The 24,092-nt window shown below is 47.2% G+C and overlaps 1 protein-coding gene and 1 non-coding gene across 2 annotated transcripts in view; one reads left to right on the top strand and one right to left on the bottom strand.

The window, feature by feature from the left end:
- Positions 1–24,092, top strand: part of PLXNB1 (plexin B1) — a 138,279-nt gene that overhangs the window by 46,344 nt on the left and 67,843 nt on the right. Inside the window, exon 4 of the mRNA XM_053378522.1 lies at positions 14,904–16,032. Coding sequence (XP_053234497.1) covers positions 14,905–16,032 — 1,128 coding nt within the window. The 5' untranslated portion in view covers position 14,904. The remainder of the gene's footprint in view (positions 1–14,903; positions 16,033–24,092) is intronic.
- On the bottom strand, positions 13,513–13,587 carry TRNAK-UUU (transfer RNA lysine (anticodon UUU)). The gene has a single exon. It is a non-coding gene; the product is annotated as a tRNA-Lys (tRNA).

The raw sequence follows: 24,092 nt of genomic DNA, 5'->3' as shown, positions 1-24,092 counted from the left end.
ATGGTTAAAAATCCCTGCAAATATTTAAAAAGCCCGTATGGGGGGTCATGGTATCCAAATGACATACAAATCCAAAAAGTGTCTTTCTTTTTATAAAAATAAAAATAAAGCCGCCCCTGCAATATTCCTCTATGTGATTCTTTTATTAACACCAAACTGGAGCATCCGCAGTGCCATACCTCTGTTGCTTTCTTCTGCCTTTTCTATAATTAGCGATTATAATAAATATTTGCTCCGCTGAGCATTAAAAAGATATGCGCCGCTCCGACATCTCTCAGACGTATAATGGGTAGGCACCAAACTGGCAGGAAGCACTTTATTTGCCTGCTATTAATAGCGCTTCAGGATTATAAATGGGAAATAGTTACTCATCTCACGAGTTGTTTTCCAAGTGGGTGAAATCTGCCATTTAAATAGATGGCTGCACATTTGGGCATTAGGAGCAGAGCAAGCGGCAGCAGCTGCGGCCCGTCAGATGGATGGGAGTGTGCGAAGAGAGCAGTGGTTCTTCCGTCCCTGACAATGTTTTATTTGCAGTCCCTGTTAGTTATTTAATGTAAACATGCACAAGACGGCAAGATGCAGAAATGCAGAACAATCATAAAACGACAAATAAGAGCAGGTAGTTGAAAAGCCAGCAGCTAAGTGAAAATCGGCAGTCGCCTCACCCTGCCTAATGTTAGAGCCGGTCCTGAAGTCGTGCCATGGCTAGGAATGGCTCAGTCTCCTTTGGCTATGCCATGCTCTGTGGAAGCACTGGATAAAACACACCCACAACCTCTCCAACACTTTCAGCCTCAGGAATGGAGACGGTTTTATAAATCCTTTTTAAAAATCTCTGTTTAGGGGTTCTCCTGAAACAGGTTTGTTGGCTGCACACTAGAGAAAGCAGCATTTATTAGTGGCTAGGCAACCCCCGCTTTTGTTTACAAAACTCCATCGGGATTATTAACTAATAATGTGAAATCTAGCCTGGAAGGCATTATCCTCCATCACTTGACGCATCCAGGAGGGAGCAAGGAATTGCTATTGAGGTGGATAATAAAAGAGGATTGAAATCAATCTCTTGAGTGCAGATATGAGATTAAAATTTGCCACTGGGTGGGTGGAGAATTCAAAAATGTGCGATCTTGCTTTTTGCCTTTGGAGGAGCTCAAAGACCAGACCCACAGCAGAGGAGGGCGGTTCAATCCCAATCAGCGTGCATTTCATTAAAAAAAACAAAAAACTCCTAAAAAGTCACAGGTTTCTTTCGCAGTTCCCACGGAACAGGAGAGGGAGGCTTCTCTTGCAGAAGCAATTAATCCTGTATTGCCTTCTGCTGTGCTCCAGATTAAATACGCTGGACCTGGGAGTGTTATTTCAACAGCGAGGAGTGGGAAATTTCCTTGGGGAGGTATATTAAACAATATATACAGTACTGTGACACCTTCCTGATGGAGAATCGAGAAACTGCTGGAAACCCTGATTTGTGTCTTTCTAAAAAGGGGATCTCTGTGAGTAGGTGGGAGAGGAGAGGCTCGGGAGCGACGTGCCATGGCTGTACTAGTATACCGTATTTTAGCCAATTCCAACAAAATCTGCAGACGCATATGCAAATTATCCTTCTCCCTTCTGCTAAGGATTATGAAGCTGGGATTACTCAAAGCAGTACTAGGAAGTTACACAGAGCATCAGTGCAGAGCAGGCAGGGTTTTTTGTGTTGTTTTTTTGCTGCGACAGAAAGCAGGAAGGAAGGAATGGCGCGTGTATATCCTATTTTTCAGAAGCAGTTGGGGCAGAGGGAAGCAGGGAGGTTCTAGCCAAGGATGTGCAACTCAGTGTGCTTAAAAGGTTTGCCAAGAAAAGCTGGATTTTCTGATGTGTTCAAATGACGCAATTTATTTCTTTGCTTCGTTTACTAGGATTTATAGCTGCATGAGCGATGTCACGCTTTTGCAGCGGGAGTGCCTCTTCTTCTCCCTGTGCAACTCCAAATTCTGCTCCGGGGGGTGGGTCCCTCAACCTCTGTGTGATGCTGCTGGAGCATAGCTGTCAACTTACAGATTTGAAAATAAGGGACCAGCAGCCTCAAAAATAAGGGATCAGCAGCCAAAATAAGGGATTTTCCAAGCACAGGTATGTTCAACTTCTGAGCCAAAGGCAGAAATCCCAGCCAGAAGCCAAACGAAGCCTCAAGTGGTGGTTCCCACAGCGCAGCAACCCGGCAAAGGGGGTGCAGCAAGGAAAACCACCGTCACCTTTCCGCTGGGAAGCGCTGAGCAAAGGCAAGTCCCCAGGCAACGTGGCCGATTTGATCGGCACAAGGCATGCAAGCTCCATCCCCGAGTCGTTCTTAGACTCCTTATTGGGTGAGCAACGCAGCCAAGCAACACAGTTGGAGCCTCCTTCCTCCCTGGCTGGCAGGGAGGGAGGGAGAGGAGCTGCTTCCTTTGAAACCCGGGAAATTTAAGGGACATCATCAATACGGGACAGCAGCAGGACACGGCGCTGGGATAAGGGAGTTTCCCGCCAAATAAGGGACGGTTGACAGCTATGTGCTGGAGGGAAGAAGAGAGGGAAATTCTGTTGCGCATGCAGAATGGCAGCCTTGGAGACCACCCGTAGTCCACTTTTCACATAGCAGCTCTCACAGCACCTATGGAATGTAGAAAAGGATACACGAAAACAGCACACTTAAAAGCCAAGTTGGGCCCAGCAGGGCCTGGTGTTTTTGCCTGTTTCCTTCTCTTGCAACCCACACAGTAGCGCATGTGCATCTCCTTATTTTCCAGGTTTGTGCTCCCATTGGGATTGGGCAGGGAGCATGCAGGGCGATGGGATGCTGCTTCCTGGCCCCCATAGAAAAGAGCCTAGTAGACCTAGCGTGGAGTGTGGGTGGAGAAGAAGTTGACTTCCTGGGCTTGAGGCTCCTGGGGAGACATTGTAGGGAGAGGGCAAGCTAGGGATCCCAGTAGAAGGCTGGCTGGAACAAGGTAGACTGCGTGTTTTGCAAGCAGAACCTCCCGATTCAACAGTTGGAAGTCATAAAAAACATGATAGGGATGCATTTGAATTTGAAATTAGGTATAACAGGGACATGGGACACGGGTGGCGCTGTAGGTTAAACCACAGAGCCTAGGACTTGCCGATCAGAAGGTCGCGGTTCGAATCCCCGCGACGGGGTGAGCTCCCGTTGCTCGGTCCCTGCTCCTGCCAACCTAGCAGTTAGAAAGCATGTCAAAGTGCAAGAAGATAAATAGGTACCGCTCCAGCGGGAAGGTAAATGGCATTTCTGTGCGCTGCTCTGGTTCGCCAGAAGTGGCTTAGTCACGCTGACCACATGACCCAGAAGCTGTACGCTGGCTCCCTCGGCCAATAAAGCGAGATGAGTGCCGCAACCCCAGATTCGGCCACGACTGGACCTAACGGTCAGGGGTCCCTTTGCCTTTACCTTTAACATGATCTCAGGATCCTTGTCCTCTACTAGGGATTTTAGACATTGAAGTTCAAATTCATTTGGAGATTTTTGCATAGCAGGGGTAATAAATACCGAGTGTATATCCCCGTAAAAACGGCACCGTATCAAGGCATGAGAGACAGTTTCTTCCTCCATCAAGCCGCAGGGGCAGACTCATTCCGCATATGGTTTACCTTCAAATCTGCCCTACAATAAGGCAGATGGCAGCACGTTGAAGCTAGCGAGGGTAAATGACCGAATTCAACAGTTGACATTTCCAGGTAGAAGAAGAGCGGTGCCAGTAGTCTCTGCAGAGCTAGGCGGGCCTATAGGCTGACTCGCCACAAGGCAGCCTCAGATGTTAATTTCTAGTGCGTGAGAGAAGCCTCATAGACAGTCCACACTTAGGAGCAGTCGGAAATTTTTGCATTCTGCAAAAATGCAAAGCGTGAATGAGAATGTCTGAATACGGGGTGCTGGGAATCACAGGTGAGTAGAGCAGACCCTCCAACTGTCTCTATTTTTTAGGGTCAGTCCCAGTTTCTGATTTGATCCCGAAATGTCCCGCTTTTTCTTATTTTCATTGGAGAAATGTTGGAGGGTATGGAGTTATGCGGCCCCCGAGCCCAAGAGATATGTAACTATGCAACCTTTAGAAGGCATCTGAAGGCAGCCCTGTATAGGGAAGTGTTTTCATGTTTTATTATCTTTTTATATAAGATGAAAGCTGCCCAGAGTGGCTGGGGCAGGGTATAAATAACACAATTGTTATTATGGAATAGGATGTCCCTGTTTTCATCAGAGAAATGTTGGAGGGTACGCTGCGAGTGCTGCTGTTGCAACCCATCTTAGACCAGATCGTGACCCAGTCGAGGGCCGGCCCGACCTGCCAACTGAAGATCAGTGGTTTTAAGCCGCCCAGATCCCCAAGCTTAGCTTTTAAAATGAAAAACCCTTATGCTTGTCATTGTGCTCCTAATAATCTGTGGGACGTGCCTGGAGAATGCAAGCTAAATGCCTCCCTGCTACTTCCCCCTGCATTCTTATGGTACTTCCTGATACCTGATCTTAATCTCCTCGGCTGTAAATTGAACTTGATGCTTCTTGTAAGCAGTGAAGCGTTAACAACATGGTGCTCCATCACCCAAAGGCAGGCAGGCGTGGGAAGGTGTCGTCTAGGCGTATCAACGTGTCCGGGTTAGTTTGTCGTACGAGCTGCGGTGTTGAGTTCTTGCCCAATACCAGACCAGTCCAGCTGTGCAGATAATAAGCCACAAGCGGGAGAAGCAACTGTCTATGAATGAAGCAAAAGAGGTCATCAAAATATAGAACAGGCATAGGCAAACTCGGCCCTCCAGATGTTTTGGGACTACAACTCCCATCATCCCTAGCTAACAGGACCAGTGGTCAGGGATGATGGGAGTTGTAGTCCGAAAACATCTGGAGGGCCGAGTTTGCCTATGCCTGATATAGAAGATCCCATGTACAGAAAGCTGATGACAATGTGCCTTTCATGGGTTTTCCATCCAAATACTAAGGATTGTACCATGGGGTATTCAAACTCTGGTTTGCAGAACACCAGGAGTCCATGAACTTAATTCAGGCGGCCTGCAGCTGGTCTGTGGATTTGTGGCTGAAGACAGGAGATAGCACATAACATTGCATTAAATGTTCATATTAACTTCCAATTGTATTTTATTGATTTTTATTTCTTACGTTGCATTTGAGTTAGGCAGCCTGTGTTCTGCTCACCTGCCAGGCAGTTGCACTAAACCCACAAAAGCTGCAGTCCTATACTGTTTGCACTTACTTGGGAGTAAATCCCATTGAACTCCGTGGGCCTTCTTGCATGTAGGACTGCATTGTGTCACATAATAGGGGAGTTTTATTGGAGGGATTTCCCCTTAAAGATGACCTAAAGGCCTTTTAAATAGCAAAGCACATGGTAACACGTTCCTGGACTATATACCATCTCGGATGACAGGTGGATGAGAGAGTTAAATGCTGCAATGCTTTCCTGTAAAGATAAAAAATAATAATACTTGAGCCACACACAAAACTTGTCTATTGTGGTGAAAGCCAGGAACCTCCTCCTAAGATCTAGTTTTCTGTACACAGAGAACACTGAAATCATATCGCCCTCACCTGAAGTATCAAGTGGTCTGGTCTAGAAAAAGCATTTCCACATGATCCGCTGTTTTTTAGACCCATCAGATGGTCTCATTCACTTTAAGCGCAGCTATTGTCTTTTTGTCCAGTGTCTTTTGCTGTGATAGATTCTGCAGAGCTCATGGAAAAAAATCCAACTTCCTGTGGGAATGAGCGCTGGCGTTTGTGACCTTTGGGGCTGTATGTCCCCCCCCCCATCCTCTTTTCTCCATTTTCCTTCCTGGTCTTTGTCTGTTTGTCTTCTCATCTTGTATTTCCTTCTTGGCAACCCACATGTCATTCCTTCGATTTTGTTCTGTTTTGCCCTCTGCCAAAGCAAAACATTTAAGGATCTTCTTCCATTCTGCCAAATGCTGGTGGTAGCTTTTATTTCCCTTTTGTCTTCTGTTGGTTGTGTAAACATTTGCAAAGTGGTTCTTTTCAGCCTTCACGGGCACCCATAACTGCTGCGAAATTATAAAAGGCAATTGCTTTTTTTAAAGGTATGGCATGCTCTTCCCGCTCCCCATGTGCCTGGGCTTGTTTAATGCTACTTTGAAATAATTGCTAATAATTAACCCTATTGTAATATTGTGATCCATGTTTATGGGTGCTGGTGGAGTCAAGGGTTTTAGAAAAACAGAGTGTAATAATAAAAAAAAGATGGGTTGGGGAAGCTGTGCTTGCCATTACTGCCTTTAACATTTGTTAGCAAGGCTTTTGAAGATGAATCTAAACTGAATGTTTAGATTGTAAATTACCTTCAAAACCTCAGGTTAAACATTTGTCCAGAGCTGGGGTGTGTGTGTGTGTGTGTGTGTGTGTGCACAGTGGTACCTCGGGTTATGTACTTAATTCGTTCTGGAAGGTCCGTTCTGAACCTGAAACTGTTCTTAACCTGAAGCACCACTTTGGCTAATGGGGCCTCCTGCTGCTGCCATGCCGCCAGAGCACAATTTCTGTTCTCATCCTGAAGCAAAGTTCTTAACCTGAGGTACTATTTCTGAGTTAGCGGAGTCTGTAACCTGAAGCGTATGTAACCTGAAGTGTATGTAACCCGAGGTACCGCACACACACAGATTTTAATTTTAGTTTCTGCACTTTATGCACAAATGTACATAACAAAACCCAGGCAGGTATTTCTTTCAAATGAAAAGTAGTCTCTCCAGAGGATGCTATTTTGAGCGAAGGAGTGCTCTGTGTGTTGCTGGGGAGGCGCTGGGAAGAGCGCCTGGTAGCCATCTTAAAAGTAAAAATCACCCGCAATCTGTTCCTCTACCCAGGTTCCAGATGTGTGTGTTTTAAAAGGGCAATTATGCAGCTGGAATCCTGGCACGGGGTTTGACTGCTTTTCATTAAAACAACAGCAGGGTTCCATTTTAAGCATTTCATGTAACGTGTAATTTCCCCCTCCATTTGTACAGTCAACTTAACATTGGAAGAGGCAGCTGGATCAGGCCAGTTGCCCAGCGCATCCAGAATTCTGTTCTCACTGTGACCAACTAGGTGCCCAATAGAGGCCAAAAAGCAGGACCTGGGTGCAAGAGCTCCTGTAGTTTCCAGCAACTGGTGTTCAGAAACATTACTGCCTCTGTCTGGAGGCAGAACAGGATTTGTTACCCCAGGATTGTTAATCCTCGGATTATAATCCCAGTCTATATGACATTTGAAGGCAGGGTGGGGAGTCAGGGAAAGGTGGGTGGGTGGCCACTCTTGGCCCTCCAGGGAGTCCCATGTGGCCCCACAAGGCTATTCCCCCAAACTATGCCCACCCTGTCAATCAGCTGGTGTGATTGGCAGGTGATGTCAGCTGACAGGTGGGGTTCAGTTCTGCACTGGCTGTGCCTTCCAAAGCAGCAGGATTTATCCACACCTGCTCAACAGGTGGTGTGCGGAGCGTTCGATCCAGCTGGGTGATGCTACGCCATCGGGGCAGATTTTGGTAATCTTCCGCAATATTGCGCCAGAATTGAGCGACCCCAAATGGATCTTCTTAATTACCGATTTCCTCCTTATTTTGCCCCCCTTGGCTCAGCATCCTGTGCGGGGGAAATCTCCCGCGTCACCCTAAATTCTTTGCCGACGCCAGCATGTTCCCTGCAAGAAAGGTACCGGCAAAGCAGACCCCTCCATGCAGGCTTGTTTTGACAGGTAGGAGGGGTCCCACCCACCTGTCAGACACCTTAGGTCAAACTTGACCAGTGAGCAGGAGATAAGAATCTGACCCACTGTGCCAGAAGGATTCCTGACCCCATCTCAAGGTGTTGAACGGCTGTCTTGCACCATTCAAAGGCCACTCTAGTCGTCTGCAGGTATGTAAGTTCCCATGTATGAAGCAGAGCTGGGATTGCACTAGCCTGTCTATCACTGGCTCCTCCTAGTGCTTCCTCCCATGCGCCCATCAGACACTCACTGTATCCTTTGCTCCAACAGGGGCACACATGTGTAGGTGCAATCTGGATAATTGTTCTCTTGTCTCTGAACGATTGCACAAATGGGGGCCTATAAGTGATAAGATCAATGCATATAGGCTACTCTTCAGACATGAGACATGCACTGTACTCCATGCTCTGGTAACACCCAGATTGGATTGTTGCAATTCTCACACCAGGCTCCCCACACCTGGTTTAGAGGGTAGTTTTTCCTAAGAAGGAAGGAAATTGAGTCAGCGGTGTCTGCTTTTACTCTAGATGTTGTTGAGTCTCGCCTGGATCACATCCACTTGCGACCAACATCTGTGAACACGTATGGGTGTTAAGAGACCGAAATGAGAGGGGGGTGGGGCGTTAACTGATCCCAGTCACATTAAAAAATGGCCTCAAATGACCAGAACCAGGCTTCAGGTGTTACAGCAAGATTTTTTTTGGCAGCCTTGGCTTTCAGGTCGTGTTGTGATACTTCTAAGCCTTCATTGACGGCTATAACCATTGTACAGTGGTACCTCGCAAGACGAATGCCTCGCAAGACAAAAAACTCGCAAGACGAAAGGGTTTCTGTTTTTTGAGCTGCTTCGCAAGACGATTTTCCCTATGGGCTTGCTTCGCAAGACGGAAACGTCTTGCAAGTTTGTTTCCTTTTTCTTAACACCGTTAATACAGTTGCGACTTGACTTCGAGGAGCAACTCATAGAACGCGGTGTGGTAGCCTTTTTTGAGGTTGTTAAAGACTTTGGTGATTTTTGAAGCTTTTCCAAAACTTTCCCGACACCGTGCTTCGCAAGACGAAAAAAATCGCAAGACGACAAAACTCGCGGAATGAATTAATTTCATCTTGCGAGGCACCACTGTAGTAGATGGGCAGGAATTCAGTATGGCTTCCAGACACACTTCTGAATGAGGGTGGGTCTATCCAACAGCTTTTTAGTCACGGCAGCTACATGAAACTGCCATATTCAGTGTACCTCTGAATTTGGTTGGTGAGGAACAGCAGAAAGAGGGGACAATTGCCACCATGCTGTGCTTCAGGCCTACCCTAAGGACATTAGGAATCAGGCCGGTGGCCCATCTAGTCCAGCATCCTGTTCTTTCAAAGGCCGACCTGTGTGAAACCCACAAGCAGGACCTGGGTGCATGAAAACTCTGCCTGCTATTCAGAAGCTCTGACCTTGGAGGCAGAACACAGCCGTTGTGGCCAATAGCCTTTCCGGAGGGCTTCCCAGGGGCGTTTGATTGGCTGCTGCTGTGGGAAGCAGGATGCTGTCGACTTTATCCAGCAGGGCTTAACATTCTTAAGTTAACCCTATTAACGCCTCTCACATGCACCCAATTTTAATCACTCTCTTCTAGGTCCGCAGAAAAACTTCTGATGGTTTATTTGTGTGTTTGTGTGGACATCAGTTATTCCCTGCCCTGTAGTGACTTGGAGGGCAGGTGTGTTAGGGGGTCCGTAACCCTTGCCCCAACCCCCACAAAAGACCTAGTTATACTAAATGCACCTTGATCCCGCTCTCTTTCCCATCCCTTAAGAAGTCTGGAAAAGGGAGAGGAGAATGGGAAAGGATGATCTCCGCAGCCCAATGCAGAGTTGCTTGGGAATGCAAGAGAAGCGAGTGTCTCCAGCGGCTTTGTGGGGGGAGGAGGGAGGGAATTCTGAGTGCCCATTATCCCCCAGGAACAAAAGCCCCTCTGTCTGTGCCACCTAAACAGCAGCCAGAGCTGGTGTGATGTGAATCGGCGTATGTGAGCTTCGAGGGCAGCGTGCCAAAGTAGCATCAGTGAGCGCGAGTGTCCCGGCCGTCTTGCTTACTTACCTAAAATAAGCATGGAGAGCTGGACTTTGGAGCTTAACAAAATGCTGGCTGTTAGAATCACAAGAGCCATTGTGCTCAATTGCCCTGGCACGAAGGTTACACACACGGGTGCCTGTATCTGTACGGACCCCTATGTTCCAGGTAGAGCAAACCCTGGACAGGGGAACGTCAACCCACAAGGAAATCTAGGTGATCCTTCCGTTCCAACCACTACATTTTGAGAGACGTGGGCAGAAAGGTACCACGAGGATAACATGCAACAGGCTTTACATCCCAGAGAAGGACTATCTGCTCTCCAGACCCACCTTCCAGAGTTTTGGCCCGTTTTGCATAGAATTCCTAACCACTCTTTTAAGAATCTGTGAATGGCATTATCAGATTGAACTAACGTCATACGGTGTGCAGGATCCTGTCTTCCAACTGGCTAGGATCAAAAGGACGGTGGAACTGGTTCTGGGACAACAGGGAGACTTTGAGAAAACTGTGTCTGAAGGACAGTCCTTTGGGCTTCTGCTCAAACTGCAGATCAACTCTTCCAACAAATAGAGCTCCAGCAACTCTTGTTGCTTTCGCCATTGCTGTGGCAGTTTTTAGACGGCAGAAATGGCAGCCTAACAGGTCACTTACTGCTATTTCACAATATAGAATTGGAAGGGATACCAAGGGTCATTTAATCCAACCCTCTGCAATGCAGGAATCTCAGCTAAAGCGTCCATGACATATTGCATTTTGAACATTTTGCTTCTTCGTCTGATCCGATACAGGGGACATAGAGAAGGGGCAAAACAGCTGCCCCGGAATGATTTTTAGGATGCTTAAGATTCTTGTCCCTTCGCTGGGGAATTAAATCAAAACAAAAGCGACACTGATTTCAAAGTGATATTGGCAGAGATCTCAGAAGACTTGAGTAGTAACATCCCTGTCAATAATTCCCCCCGCCCCGTTTTCAACCACTGTCAAGAAACTGCATTGAAAAGCTTCCAGATTGGAAGATTTAATTTTTCTCCCCCTCCACAAGGTCAAGCAAAACAGCAGCAGCAGCAGCAGCAACAAAGGGAGACTTTGGCCCAGAGGACAGCCTGTTCCTTCCCTCCAGCAGGCCCTGAAAGTCGTGGCCAGTCACACTTCGATAACGCTTGTCCTGCCAGGGAATTGGAGTGTGGTGGTGCAAAGAGCACTCCCAGCTCCCGGATTTCACTGGGGAAAGTATCGCCTGGGGCTCTGCTCTCACCACCAAGGCAACTTTGACCTTTCACGCCTTCATGGGCAGTCTCCATAACAACGGATTAAGAACTGGCTGGTTTTGCACCCCTCCACCGGCCTAGAGCTGTTGTCTGCTGGGCTCTGATTTTTTTGATTTTGCAGAGTCGGACGACTAGCACCCGCAAACTTCCCTCCTTTCTGGGAATCATCTTGTGCTCGTTGCTACAACTGCTTCCTCCGTTGTATTTGCACTTCTTGGCTCTGTTGCTGCACCTTGCTTAGAGATGATCCTTTGACACATAACAGAAGGCCCTGATTATAAGAGATAATTCTCCTCTAGCCCTGTGGAATCCACTTCCAGGTTGTAAACACCCTTTCAGCACCCTTGGGGTATGTACATAGTAGATGCATCTGTAAACAGCTGTTGCCATGCAGTTTATTTTTCTGATGAGATGAATCTGGTGCCCTCCCCTTATTTCACTGGTTCTGCAAATTTTTTTATTATTTTTTTTACTGGAGGGTTGGCTGTTTGCAGTGCTGATTGGCTGATGGCTGGCTGTCTATAGTACTAAGTGGCTGGTGGCTGTGAGCCTTCCTTCCTGGAGCAGTTCACATTTTTACAGAGGAATTGTGCTTTTGAAAAAGCATCAGCTGCAACACGAACACTCGTGCATTTATCCTTTAATTCAGGCATAAGCAAACTCGGCCCTCCAGTTGTTTTGGGACTACAACTCCCATCATCCCTAGCTAACAGGACCAGTGGTCAGGGATGATGGGAGTTGTAGTCCCAAAAACATCTGGAGGGCCGAGTTTGCCTGTGCCTGCTTTAATTCAACACCTTAAAAAACAACAACACCCTATTTTGTGTGAAACTGCTCTGGAGAAGGGGGTTGAGCGACTAGATGACCCTTATGGTCCCTTCCAACTCTCTACAGTTCTATGACTCTAGGCCCACAACTATTGGTGAGTTCAAACTGTGTACATTGCGCAACCCAGTAGCCAGCTGATCAGTTCTGGGCAAGGAAGTCCTGCTCCAAGCACCATAGAACCAGCTTCCTTCAGTCTCAGTACCGAAGGAGGATAACTATGTCCATCATAAACATTGTGAATGTATTTCCACAGTGCGGGGGATAGGGGCGTCCTCATATTACATAATAGACCACACCGCTTGCCTGCTTGAGTTCCCATCTTCAGTCCCCAGTATCTTCATTGTAGTAGATATTAGGTAGCAAAGCTGGATGAAACTTTGGAGAACCACAACCAATCAGAGGAGGTAATACAGTGGTACCTTGGTTCTCGAACATAATCCGTTCCAGAAGACCGTTCGACTTCTGAAACGTTGGAAAACCAAGACATGAAGGGCTGGCTGCAAGTTCGGTTGAAAAAATTGAAAGACACGCAGCGGAAGCCGTTCGAATTCCAAGGCACGTTTGAAAACGGAAGCAATAACTTCCAGGTTTTTGGCATTGAAAAACCGAAACTTTCGGCTTCCGAGACGCTCGAAAACTGAGGTACCACTGTACTGGGCTAAGCTGGGCGGGGGGGGGGGGGCGAGATCTTTTTCAGTCTGCAGGTCAAATTTTCTTCTGGACAACCTTCTGACAGCCACTGCACAGAGGTGGACAGGGCCAGGGGCAAAACTAGGCAGAGGAACAAATGTAAATTTTAGCTTTTGTAGAGTAGGCTATTTTCTACACACCTGCTCCTCCACCCACTCTACCCTGTAGTCAGGTAAACAAGGGCCATAAATTAGAATTCAAGGATGCATTCTTCCAGCCAGACCAGAACACCTGGGGCACCAGTGAGGGGTGTGGGCTGAGGAAAGTTCCCAGGGCCAGTCATCTAATCCAGAGCAGAGCAAACTTTTTCAGCAGGGGGCCGGTCCACTGTCCTTCAGACCTTGGGGGGGATGGGGATGCGCAGACTATATTTTGAAAAAATTAATGAACAAATTCATATGCCCCACAAATAATCCAGAGATGCATTTTAAATAAACATACACATTCTACTCATGTAAAAACACCAGGCAGGCCCCATAAATAACCCAGAGATGCATTTTAAATAAAAGGACATGTTCTACTCATTTAAAGCACGCTGATTCCCAGGCTGTCCGCGGGCCAGATTGAGAAGGCAATTGGGCCGGATGCAGACCCCTGGCCTTAGTTTGCCTACCCATGATCTAATCCAGGCATGTCCAAAGTCCGTTTCAGGGGCCTAATCTGGCCTGCCGGTTGGTTTAAGCCCCTGTGGCAGTTTATTTTCTGGGGTAAAATCCTAAAAAACCTCAACAACTTCAACCTGAAAATAGCTCAACAACTCTTGGGTAAAATCATAAAAAGCTCAAGAACTTCAATCCTAAAAAAAAAGGTTAAAAACTTTGGTCGGCCCTCACGACCCTTCATTTCATCAAATCTGGCCCTCTTTGAAAAAAGTTTGGATACCTTCTAATCCAACCTCCTGCAATGCAGGAATCTTTTGCCCAATGTGGGGCTTGAACCCACAACCCTGAGATTAAAAGTCTCATGCTCTACCATCTGAGCTATCCCAACAATCAGAGAAAGTCCTGGATGGCTTCAGTCAGACCTTGGGGGCTCTGTGTTCACAGGGGGGTTTCCTATGAACAGAAGCAGTTCGCTGGATGAAGTCAGTGTCCTAACTTCCTGGCAGGTGGGTTGCTTCTGTTTTCCAGTAGCAGGCAGGGCAAGGAGGTCAGTGCAGTGCAAATGCACCAGCAGGGGAGCGTTTGCACCACACCAACCTTCCTGCTATCTTGCCCCTCCCAGCACATGACCGCAACCCACCTGCCAGTTGGCTGCTATGAGAAGCAGGATTCTGAATTAGATGAACTTTTAATTTGATACAGCACGGCTTTTTTATGTCCTTATGAAAAGGTGTAGGCAACATGTAATACAGTTTTCTAAACTGGAGAGGGAATTATCAGATCATTCCAATGTTTCAGATATGAGGAGCTCCTTTCCCTTCTACATTGCCAGCCGAAGCAAATAGAGAATTATGCAAATACATGGAACTTGCATTATTCAGCTTTTTTAAATGAAGAATTTGGATTCCCTTGATGTAGGATGAGGATTTTCTTTTGCACAAAGCTTTTGCGGGGAAAGTGACATTTGCCCACCAACTCTAATTTCAGCAGAAGATATGCTAATGAGGTTAATAACATACAAATTTGTTTCAGTTCTTGTTTCTAAGACTCGGTGCTGGTTTAATACTGGACATGCATAGATGAAGAGTTAGGAATCACTGGAAGAACTAAGCTGATCTTGGCTTTTGTGGGGGGAAATAGGACTGAGTTGGTTTGACAATTATTCTCTCCCACTTAATCTGTTGATTATGTTGCTCAGATATCTGCGGACGTGGTTCGATTACGAACATGATATTTTTTTGGAATTTAAATAACTGCAGGAAAAACCGGCAATTGTGTTGGAACCGTATGGTCATAATCCTCCAGCATTGAAAAAAATGGGTTTTGGGAACATAGAGTTTAGTCTTAATGGCGAAACTGACTGAATAAGGCCACATGAGAGCTTTTATTTATTACATCCATATCCTGCCTTTCCCCTAAGGATCTCAAGACAGATTACACGATCACCCATTTCCCCAATACCTTTATTAGGAGATGGCAGATAGTCATACACAGAAATTTCCTGATCTCCTTTGTTTGCTTACAAGAATGCAGAATATAATTTAGATATATGGGAGACCTTTCTAGTGCTATAACCTCTTTATACTATGTGGACTTTCTTTATAATGAAAGAGTAAGGGAAAGAGTCGATAACGGCTAGTCTTTTTGAGATGAATTAACCACACTTTCTCTGCGTCTCCCCCTCAACCTTGTCTCTCTTGTAGAATGAGTATGATGCCTCTGGGGGCACTCCTTCTTCCTGCTCTGTGTTTCCTGGGTGCAGTAATTCCGCCGGGACTCCAGTATGCCACCTTTTCGCACAACGCCACCAAATTCCTCCATCTGATCATGGATCCCAACTCGGGGACTCTCTACCTGGGGGCTACAAACTTCCTCTTCCAGCTGACGTCGGGCCTGGCGCTGGAGGAAGCAGTCTCTACCGGGCCCTCTTTGGACAGCAAGGATTGCCTCCCGCCCGTCACCAGGCAGGAATGCCCCCAAGCGCAGGAGACGGACAACTACAACAAGCTCTTGCTGGTCAACTCGCCCAAGGAGGAGCTCATCGTGTGCGGCAGCGTGTGGCAGGGCATCTGCGAGAAGAGGAGACTCGGCTTCATCGACCGCGTCCTCTTCCAGCCCCAGACGCCGGGGGACACCCAGTACGTGGCAGCCAACGACCCCAACATCTCCACCGTGGGGCTGATCGGATACGCCAAAGACAACATGCCGCTGCTCTTCGTGGGCCGGGGGTACACCAGCCGGGGGGTCGGGGGCAGCATCCCCCCCATTACCACTCGCAATCTCGGGACCCATCCTGGGCAAGACCCGCACTCCATCTTCTCCTACGAGGAAACGGCCAAGCTGGCCGTGGGCCGCCTCTCGGAATACAACCACCACTTTGTCAAGTCGTTCACGCACGGCTCCAGCGTCTACTTCCTGTTCTACCGGCGGGACCTCAAGTCGCACTCGCGCGAGTACCGCACCTACATTTCCCGCATCTGCCTGGACGACGCGCACTATTACTCCTACGTGGAGCTGCCCTTGCTCTGCCGGAGTAAAGGGAAGACGTACAGCCACCTCCAGGCCGCCTATGTCTCCCAGCCGGGCGGAGAAGGCGGTGTTGGCGGCGCAGCCCGTGGAGACGTGCTTTTTGTTGCCTTCTCCGCCTGGCAGGCTTCTTCTGGGAAGCTGAGTGAGGAATCTGCGCTCTGCATTTATACGATGGACGAGGTGGACCGCCTCGCCACGCGGACCAGGGACCTTTGCTACACTAAGGACGGGAAATCAGAAGAAGGTGTCGAGGTGGCTTATATAGAGTACGACGTCAGCTCCAACTGTGTCCAGCTGTCGGCGGTAAGTGGGGTGTGTGTCTGTCCTGCAATGTGCATGTGGGAACCCACGGCTTGAAGGGGGCAAGATGGCGTTCATTGTGCCAGAATAGTTTATAGGAAGGAGGTAAAGGGACGCGGGTGGCGCTGTGGTCTAAACCACTGAGCCTCTTGGGCTTGCCAATTCGGAAGGTTGGCGGTTCGAATCCCCATGACGGAGTGAGCTCCCGTCACTCTGTCCCAGCTTCTGCCAACCTAGCAGTTCGAAAGCACGCCAGTGCGAGTAGATAAATAGATACCGCTGTGGCGGGAAGGTAAACAGTGTTTCCGTGCGCTCTGGCTTCCATCATGGTGTTCTGTTGTGCCAGAAGTGGTTTAGTCATGCTGGCCACATGACCCGGAAAGCTGTCTGTGGACAAACGCCGGAAAGCGAGATGAGCGCCGCAACCCCATAGTTGCCTTTGACTGGACTTAATTGTCCAGGGGTCCTTTACTTTTTTTTTTACCTGTAGGCAGAAGGCACTCACCTTTGCGAGTTCCACAGATCAGAGGTGGGTAGAAGATGGGTGGGTAGCTTTTCTGGTTGATTTCTGCACGATTTGAACTATTTCAGCACAAGTTTCTGAATCTCAATTGTTAAAAAACAACAAAACACCTTTCCTTACCCCAGTGAAATTCCCTCTGTGGGTGGTGGTGGGTGGGTATGTACTAGGAATGGGCCTGTTTGTGGAGAAAGTACAGGAGGCATTCAACATGGTGCTAGGCTGATGGTTTTGTCGGGATAGGCAGTTCTGATGGAATGATTCCCCCATCTCCTTCCCCCTGCATGCTGTTCTGGGGGTTCTCAAGCTCTGGCAGGAAACTCCATTGTGCAGGTGGAAGTTCTTGTGCAGGGCTTCTGCTGATGTGGGGCTCACCCTATGGGTTGTAGCCAAGTGGGTTCTACTCAAGAGTAGACCCATTGAAGTTAATGAAACCAAAGTTAGTAATGCCTATCAACTTCAGTGGACCTACTCTACCGTTGGCTACAACAACCCTATGAGCTGTGTTCAGTCATGGAACTCAGTAGAAATTCCTGGGCTCCACAGCCTTTGATTCTTCTGCGTGTGTCCTTTTTTTTTTTTTTTTGCACCAGCCTCTGTTTGATGGATCTTGGGGTTCTAGCAAAAACAAAAAACAAAACCCTAAGTCGATCTTGCGAGCCTGAAGTCTGCCCACCCCTGCCATCGACCACTTTCCAAGAAAGTAAAAAATTGTTAAATCATCGGCCACGTACGGAGGAAAGGTTGCCGATTAATGTTTTCAGTTGACTCAGGTAGATATTAGCCTCACTTCAACACCTCTTTGCATCTCGGAGAAATATGATGAAGTATAAAAGTAGGAATACTTGAAATGCATATAACAATTAAGTGCGTTATATAATGAGCACTGCAGGAATAAAAATCTCTGCCGGAGCTGTTGTCTTTTGTATTCCGGCATTGAATTTCAAATTACACCTGGTTGTTTAGAGTTCTATAAACGATGATTTATAATTCAGAAATAATAACTCCGGGGCAAGTCTTTTGAATATATGTTTGTACTGTTTTCCTCTTAGAAAAAGATGGAGAAGTCGGAGAGGGAGTGGTCAGGGAGGCAGATTTAATCACCCATAGCTGAAAAGCTCTTTTTGCTTGCAATTATTGTGTATCTGAAGAAGTGTCCATGCACACGAAAGCTCATACCAATAACAAACTTAGTTGGTCTCTAAGGTGCTACTGGAAGGATCTTTTTTTGTTTTGTTTAGCCTTAAACCTAGTCACATTAAACCTATATTACGGTCGCCACAATGGAATGTCTAAGTGCCAGTTGTTGTTGGTGGATACTTTCATTTCTATGCAGCTTTATATTTTAAAGAAAAAACTCTCAAAGCCGTTTACAGCACATTAAAACATCAAATAAAATAATCCAGAACAAAAATTCAAGCTTCAAGGAAAATATTTCAGATCCTTCTCTAGGTGACATTTTGCTTTCCCCATGTATATTTCCCTGCTTAATTTATATAAAGGTACCCCTGCCCGTACGGGCCAGTCTTGCCAGACTCTAGGGTTGTGCGCTCATCTCACTCTATAGGCCGGGAGCCAGCGTTGTCCGCAGACACTTCCGGGTCACGTGGCCAGCGTGACAAGCTGCATCTGGCGAGCCAGCGCAGCACACGGAACGCCGTTTACCTTCCCGCTGGTAAGCCGTCCCTATTTATCTACTTGCACCCGGGGGTGCTTTTGAACTGCTAGGTTGGCAGGCGCTGGGACCGAACGACGGGAACGCACCCCGCCGCGGGGATTCGAACCGCCGACCATGCGATCGGCAAGTCCTAGTCACTGAGGTTTTACCCACAGCGCCACCCGCGTCCCTTTAATTTATATAGCAGCCCCATAACAGAAGTACTCTAGGAAGCCAGTGTGGTGTAGTGGTCAGAGTGTCGGACTAGGACTTGGGAGATCCGGGTTGAATCTCCACTCAGTCAGTCCCCACTGGGTGAACTTGGGCCAGTCACAGCCTCTGAACCTTACCTCATTGGGTCATTGTAGCGATTAACTGGAGGAGGAAGGTGAACCATGCACTCCTAAGTTCGGATATACGTAAATGCAATAAATGAGCACTTCTGTTTACCTGCTTAAGAAAGCTGGAGACCCCAGCCAGATGATGATGATGATGATAACAGCAACAACAACCAACAACAACAATTTATTTATACCCCAGCCACTTGGCTTCCAACAGAATATTAAAAAACAATAGTCTATTAAACATTAAAAGCTTCCCTAAACAGGGCTGCCTTCAGATGTCTTCTAAAAGTCTGGTAGTTGTTTTTGTCTGGTTGGAGGGCGTTCCACAGGGCGGGTGCCACTACCGAGAAGGTCCTCTGCCTGGTTCCCTGTAACTTGGCTTCTCGCAGTGAGGGAACCGCCAGAAGGCCCTCGTCGCTGGACCTCAGTGTCCGGGCTGAGCGATGGGGGTGGAGGCATCAGTTGCCAACCTGGCACCCAGAGATCTCCATGCAGTCACAATTGGAACTGCGCCAATCACAAAAAATGGGAAATTTCTAACACTGAATATGTTGAGGGAGCTTACACCCATATTCAGCGCAGTGTGTGAACAAGCCTAGTTCCTTGGAGAGTGAGAGAGCACCTTCCCTTTGGGAAAAGGACACATCATCTTCTTCTCTTCTTTGGTGATCACTCATAGTCGAGTAAGATTGTTTTCCATAAACACGGTTTTAACAGTGAGTCCGTGTCTGTGGAGGCCAGTTCTGGATCCACACGTCCTTCCACAGTGGGGACATTGGTTTCCGGGCGGGAGTTGATCACGGTGTGGATTTGCCAAGCGTGCCTTCCTCTTTGCACGTTTCTCCCTTGCGTCCTGAGTTCGAGTGTCTTCAAAGCCCGTGACACCTTTGGTAAAGGCTGTTCTCCAACTGGTGTGCTCGCAGGCAAGTGTTTCCCAATTGTTGGTGTTTACACTACATTTTTAAAAATTTGCCTTGAGACATTCTTTAAACCTCTTTTGTTGACCACCAGCATTACGCTTTCCATTTTTAAGTTTGGAATAGAGTACAGTGGTACCTCAGGTTACATACGCTTCAGGTTGCAGACGCTTTGGGTTACAGACTCCGCTAACCCAGAAATAGTACCTCGGGTTCAGAACTTTGCTTCAGGATGAGAACAGAAATCTCGCAGCAGCAACGCGGCGGCAGCGGGAGGCCCCATTAGCTAAAGTGATGCTTCAGGTTAAGAACAGTTTCAGGTTAAAAACGGACCTCTGGAACGAATTAAGCACTTAACCTGAGGTACCACTGTACCCTAGTTGCTTTGGAAGGCGATAGGACTGCTTAGAAGTTTGTCTTATAATAGTTGTCCCCTGGGGTTGTCAATTGATGGGGCCTGTGGAGGGGGGACGGGGACACAGGAGCCTGGCGCTGTGTCTGTTTCAGCACAACACCCACACTCATGACTCCTCTGGCACATTAAAAACTTAACCAATCTATTTGTGGCTCTTACTCTTTAAGGGGACACAAGCCTCTCTTGGTTGTTGTGGAGCTGCTCTTGTGACTCAGACAGCAGCTTTGGAATGCAGAGTTACCAGCCAACACCTGGTGAAAGGGACAGAGATAAGGGCACCGAGATAAGCCCAGTCACCTGCTAATTGCTTCAGATCAAAGAGGCGTTAAAAGCCCGGCTCCAGGGGCCAATTCGAAAGCTGGCAAGCCTTATAGCCCTTGTTTTCAAGAGCCTTGTAATCTCTTTTCCGCTGCCCAGAGGCATCGATAGGCACCCTTGTAAAGGGAAGGAAGTAAAAAAATACTTAGAGAGATAGCATACCTGTTGACCTTGGGCATTGCTGTAAGGACCCCCCTCCCAAAAAAAAACCCCCGGGGAAGTTCTAATTTGCATAGGAAGATTGGTAACAAGAACTACAAAATCCTGGGCCAGCTCTGTCTGGAGAGCAACTGGAGAGAGAAAGCCTCTGTCTGTACTTTGTGGTTTCCATTGCAAAGGAGGCACAGAATGTATTTTTATGGGAGACTTGTAGATCATCTACTGGGGGGAAATAAAACGGGAAGTTTGTCCTGAATGGCAGCCCTGTAAAAGTGAGGAGCTTTTCAGCATGGCTTGTTTTCTCAGGGTTTGGGGCGGTGTTAATAAGCTTTTGCAGGAGCTTAGGAAGATGCCCTATACCAAACCTCCTAAATAAGGCAGCAGCCTTATTGAATCGGACCCCAAAAGAGAGAGAATGCAGAAGTGCAATACAGTGGTACCTCGGGTTACATACACTTCAGGTTACAGACTCCGCTAACCCAGAAATAGTACCTCGGGTTAAGAACTTTGCTTCAGGGTGAGAACAGAAATCATGCTCCGGTAGCGCGGCAGCAGCAGGAGGCCCCATTAGCTAAAGTGGTACCTCAGGTTAAGAACAGTTTCAGGTTAAGTACGGACCTCCGGAACGAATTAAGTACTTAACCTGAGGTACCACTGTATGCTTGTGACAGTCGAGCAGCCTTATTCAGAACCAGCGGCAGCTTCCAAACCATCTTCAGAATGAGCGTAAACGCAGAAGAGGAGCCTCCTGGTCCATCGGGTGCAGCCTCCCATCCTCAGAGCAGCCAACCAGATGCCTATGGGCAGCCTGTAAAAAAGGCCAGGGAACAGCAGCGCTTTCCGGTCCTGAGGTTTCCGGCAACTGGTATTCAGAACCATTATGGCCTCTGACAGTGGAGGCAGAACAGATCCACGAGGGTTAGTAGCCACTGATACAGCCTGATCCTCCAAGGATTTTTGTCTAATCCTCCTTTAATGCCGTCCAAGTTGGTGGCCATCCCTGCTCCTTGTGGGAGTGAATTCCACAATTCAAATATACGCCGTGTGAAGAAGTACAGTGGTACCTTGGGTTAAGAACTTAATTCGTTCTGGAGGTCCATTCTTAACCTGAAATTGTTCTTAACCTGAAGCACCACTTTAGCTAATGGGGCCTCCCGCTGCTGCCACCGCGCGATTTCTGTTCTCTCTTTTTTTTTTTTTAAAAAAATATTTTATTAGTTTTTCCATACAATCATTTCACATTAACAAATTGTAATACATTTCCAATTTTTTGACTTTCTTCAGCTTCTCTGATAATCATTCGAATTCTAATTTTTTAATACACATTTCCCAATTTCAATATTACCTTTATGCTTACCCCCATCTTATATTCTGCTTTTTTGCAATATTTCTTAATCTATTACAGAGCTTCTTTAAATGCCACTAACGTTATTTCGTTATCACTTATACTTTCCCAATAATCTGTTAATTTTTTCCAATCCTCGATGAAACTTTGATCTCGCTGATCACCACCGCGCGATTTCTGTTCTCATCCTGAAGCGAAGTTATTAACCTGAGGTACTATTTCTGGGTTAGCGGAGTCTGTAACCTGAAGCGTATGTAACCTGAAGCGTATGTAACCTGAAGCGTATGTAACCTGAAGTGTATGTAACCCGAAGGGTATGTAACCTGAGGTACCACTGTACTAATGTTTCCATGACTTTCAGCGTCCTCACAAGAGCCATATAAAACAGGCGCCTTTTGAAGAACATGGAAATGTTCCTGAAAGTCTACCCCGTCCGTTTAGCTCAGGCCAAAGTCCCGATTTGTCCTATGCAACCTGTTGGCTGGGATCTTCTTCAGCTTTTTAATTTTACTCATTTTCCTGGCCCCACAGACAAATTCAAAGCCGGTTTGTAGTAGCAACACAGTTGGTCCCATTTAAAGCATATTCAGACCTCCAAGTTGCCTACGTGAACTGTCATTTCCCAGTTCCCTCCTCTCAAACTGGAAAAAAAAGAGACAAACCAGCAGATAATCCAAACACCCCTTTTTCTTAGCTTTTCCTTCTCTGTGACCCTTAGACCTTCCTTAGCAGAAGCACAAACTCCTCATTTTTTTGCAAACAGCTTAAATGTGCAACATGCCAGACTGGGAGGAGGGGTGGGGGGGTGAATGCCATTATAAATGGAATTTAATATCAAAATAAATAGCCGAGCAAGGAGGGGAAGAAGGCCTCTGGGACTGGAGGGCGAACCACGAATCTCCAGAGTTTTCTGGCTCTGCGTTCTGTGGCTTCAGCTGCATAGTTTAGAACGCAAAGGTGGCATGTGTCGGACACAGAACTTGTTTAATGGTGTGTTTATCCTGTGGCATGTGAACGTCAACCTTGGCCATTCAGTCCTGGGAAGGGGCTTGCCATTAAAAAGCTCGTATCGGGCTGCTCACGTTTTGTTGTGCCAGTTCCCAAAATGAAATGCTTGTTGGTTTCCCCATACACATACCTCTCCGGACCGGAGGCAGTTTGAGCTTGGCTGGTTTCTCACAGTGGCCCGTTCTGCTTGCATTCTTCTGAGGCATATAATGCTAATTCTGTGCTCGCTTTACAAGCGAGCCTCTCCTCCCGCACAGGTTAGCTCTGGAAACCGGCTCCCCAGCGAATTCCGCAAGCTCGCTTTTGAGTCTATTTTCGACATGCGGGGAGGGCCAGAAAATCCAGACACTAGACAGAAAGTTCAACTTGGTCCCTTCCACTGGAAATCGTTTGGCTTGGCTCACTGTGCAGGGTTGTGGTTCTGCAAACAGATGTGTGTGTGTAATTTGGGCGACAGGGAATCCTTAATGATGCCTGTACGATACTTTTAAGCATCCTTTTTTTAAAAAGAAAAAGAAAATGCATGCATAGCTTTAAAAATCTTTCTGGAACCAGGGAACGGCTGCCACTGCTTGTCCTCACTTCGCCAGCAGTGGTGGGGGCACCCAGGGCAGCACCCCTTTGATTCCGCTGCCCAAGGCAGCTTCCTCAGTCTGCCTCATGGATGGGTCGGCCTGGCCGTGGATACGTGTTTGGGGAGGGGAGAGAAGTTTAACCCTGTCCTCCCTGCGCTGCTTTCTGCCAAAATGTTGTCTCTGCAGCTGTTATTTGCCCCTCCCCAATTCTCTGTGTTTGCAGCAAACAGCACCTCCAGGAGGGAGAGCTTAAAATGAATAATTTTCATGGCAATTTCCCCAAGCACCAAGTGAAGTGAAACACACACATCAAAAGTCACACCTGCTTAAATGTTGCAATGCAGTTCTCCAACCAGTGTTTGCATAAAAATTCATACCTTAATGAAGTGTGCACAAAAACGAAGATACTACATTGGTTTGCGGTTTTTTAATTATCGTATTAAGGAAAAAATGTGTTAAACTGCATATAAAATTGTGTTCATTAGGAGAAATTTGCACCCAAATGCTGATGAAGTTTCATGAGGATTCTTTGTAGAAAACTGTTGTTTTTTCGGGGGGGGGGAAATTGTTGCAAAATGTGGAGGAGTGAATTTAGGATTGGAAAGAGAAGTTGATTGAGAGAGTCCAAATTGACAGATGTGCCCGTTCTTAATCTGGAGGTCCACGGCTTGAAAACTGGTCTCTCTTATGTGCAAATGATTGGCAATTAGGCAGGCGTGTCCTGTTCTAAAGGTGGCCGAATGGGAGAAGAGCACAGCAAGGGTTGGGTTGGAAGGAGTTGCAAAACGTTTCCCCAGATAGTATT

The sequence above is a fragment of the Podarcis raffonei genome, chromosome 2 (assembly GCF_027172205.1).
Source record: "Podarcis raffonei isolate rPodRaf1 chromosome 2, rPodRaf1.pri, whole genome shotgun sequence".
NCBI classification, from domain to species: domain Eukaryota; kingdom Metazoa; phylum Chordata; class Lepidosauria; order Squamata; family Lacertidae; genus Podarcis; species Podarcis raffonei.
Note: the sequence above shows the minus strand (reverse complement) of the source record. Positions and strands in the feature narration are given on the sequence as shown.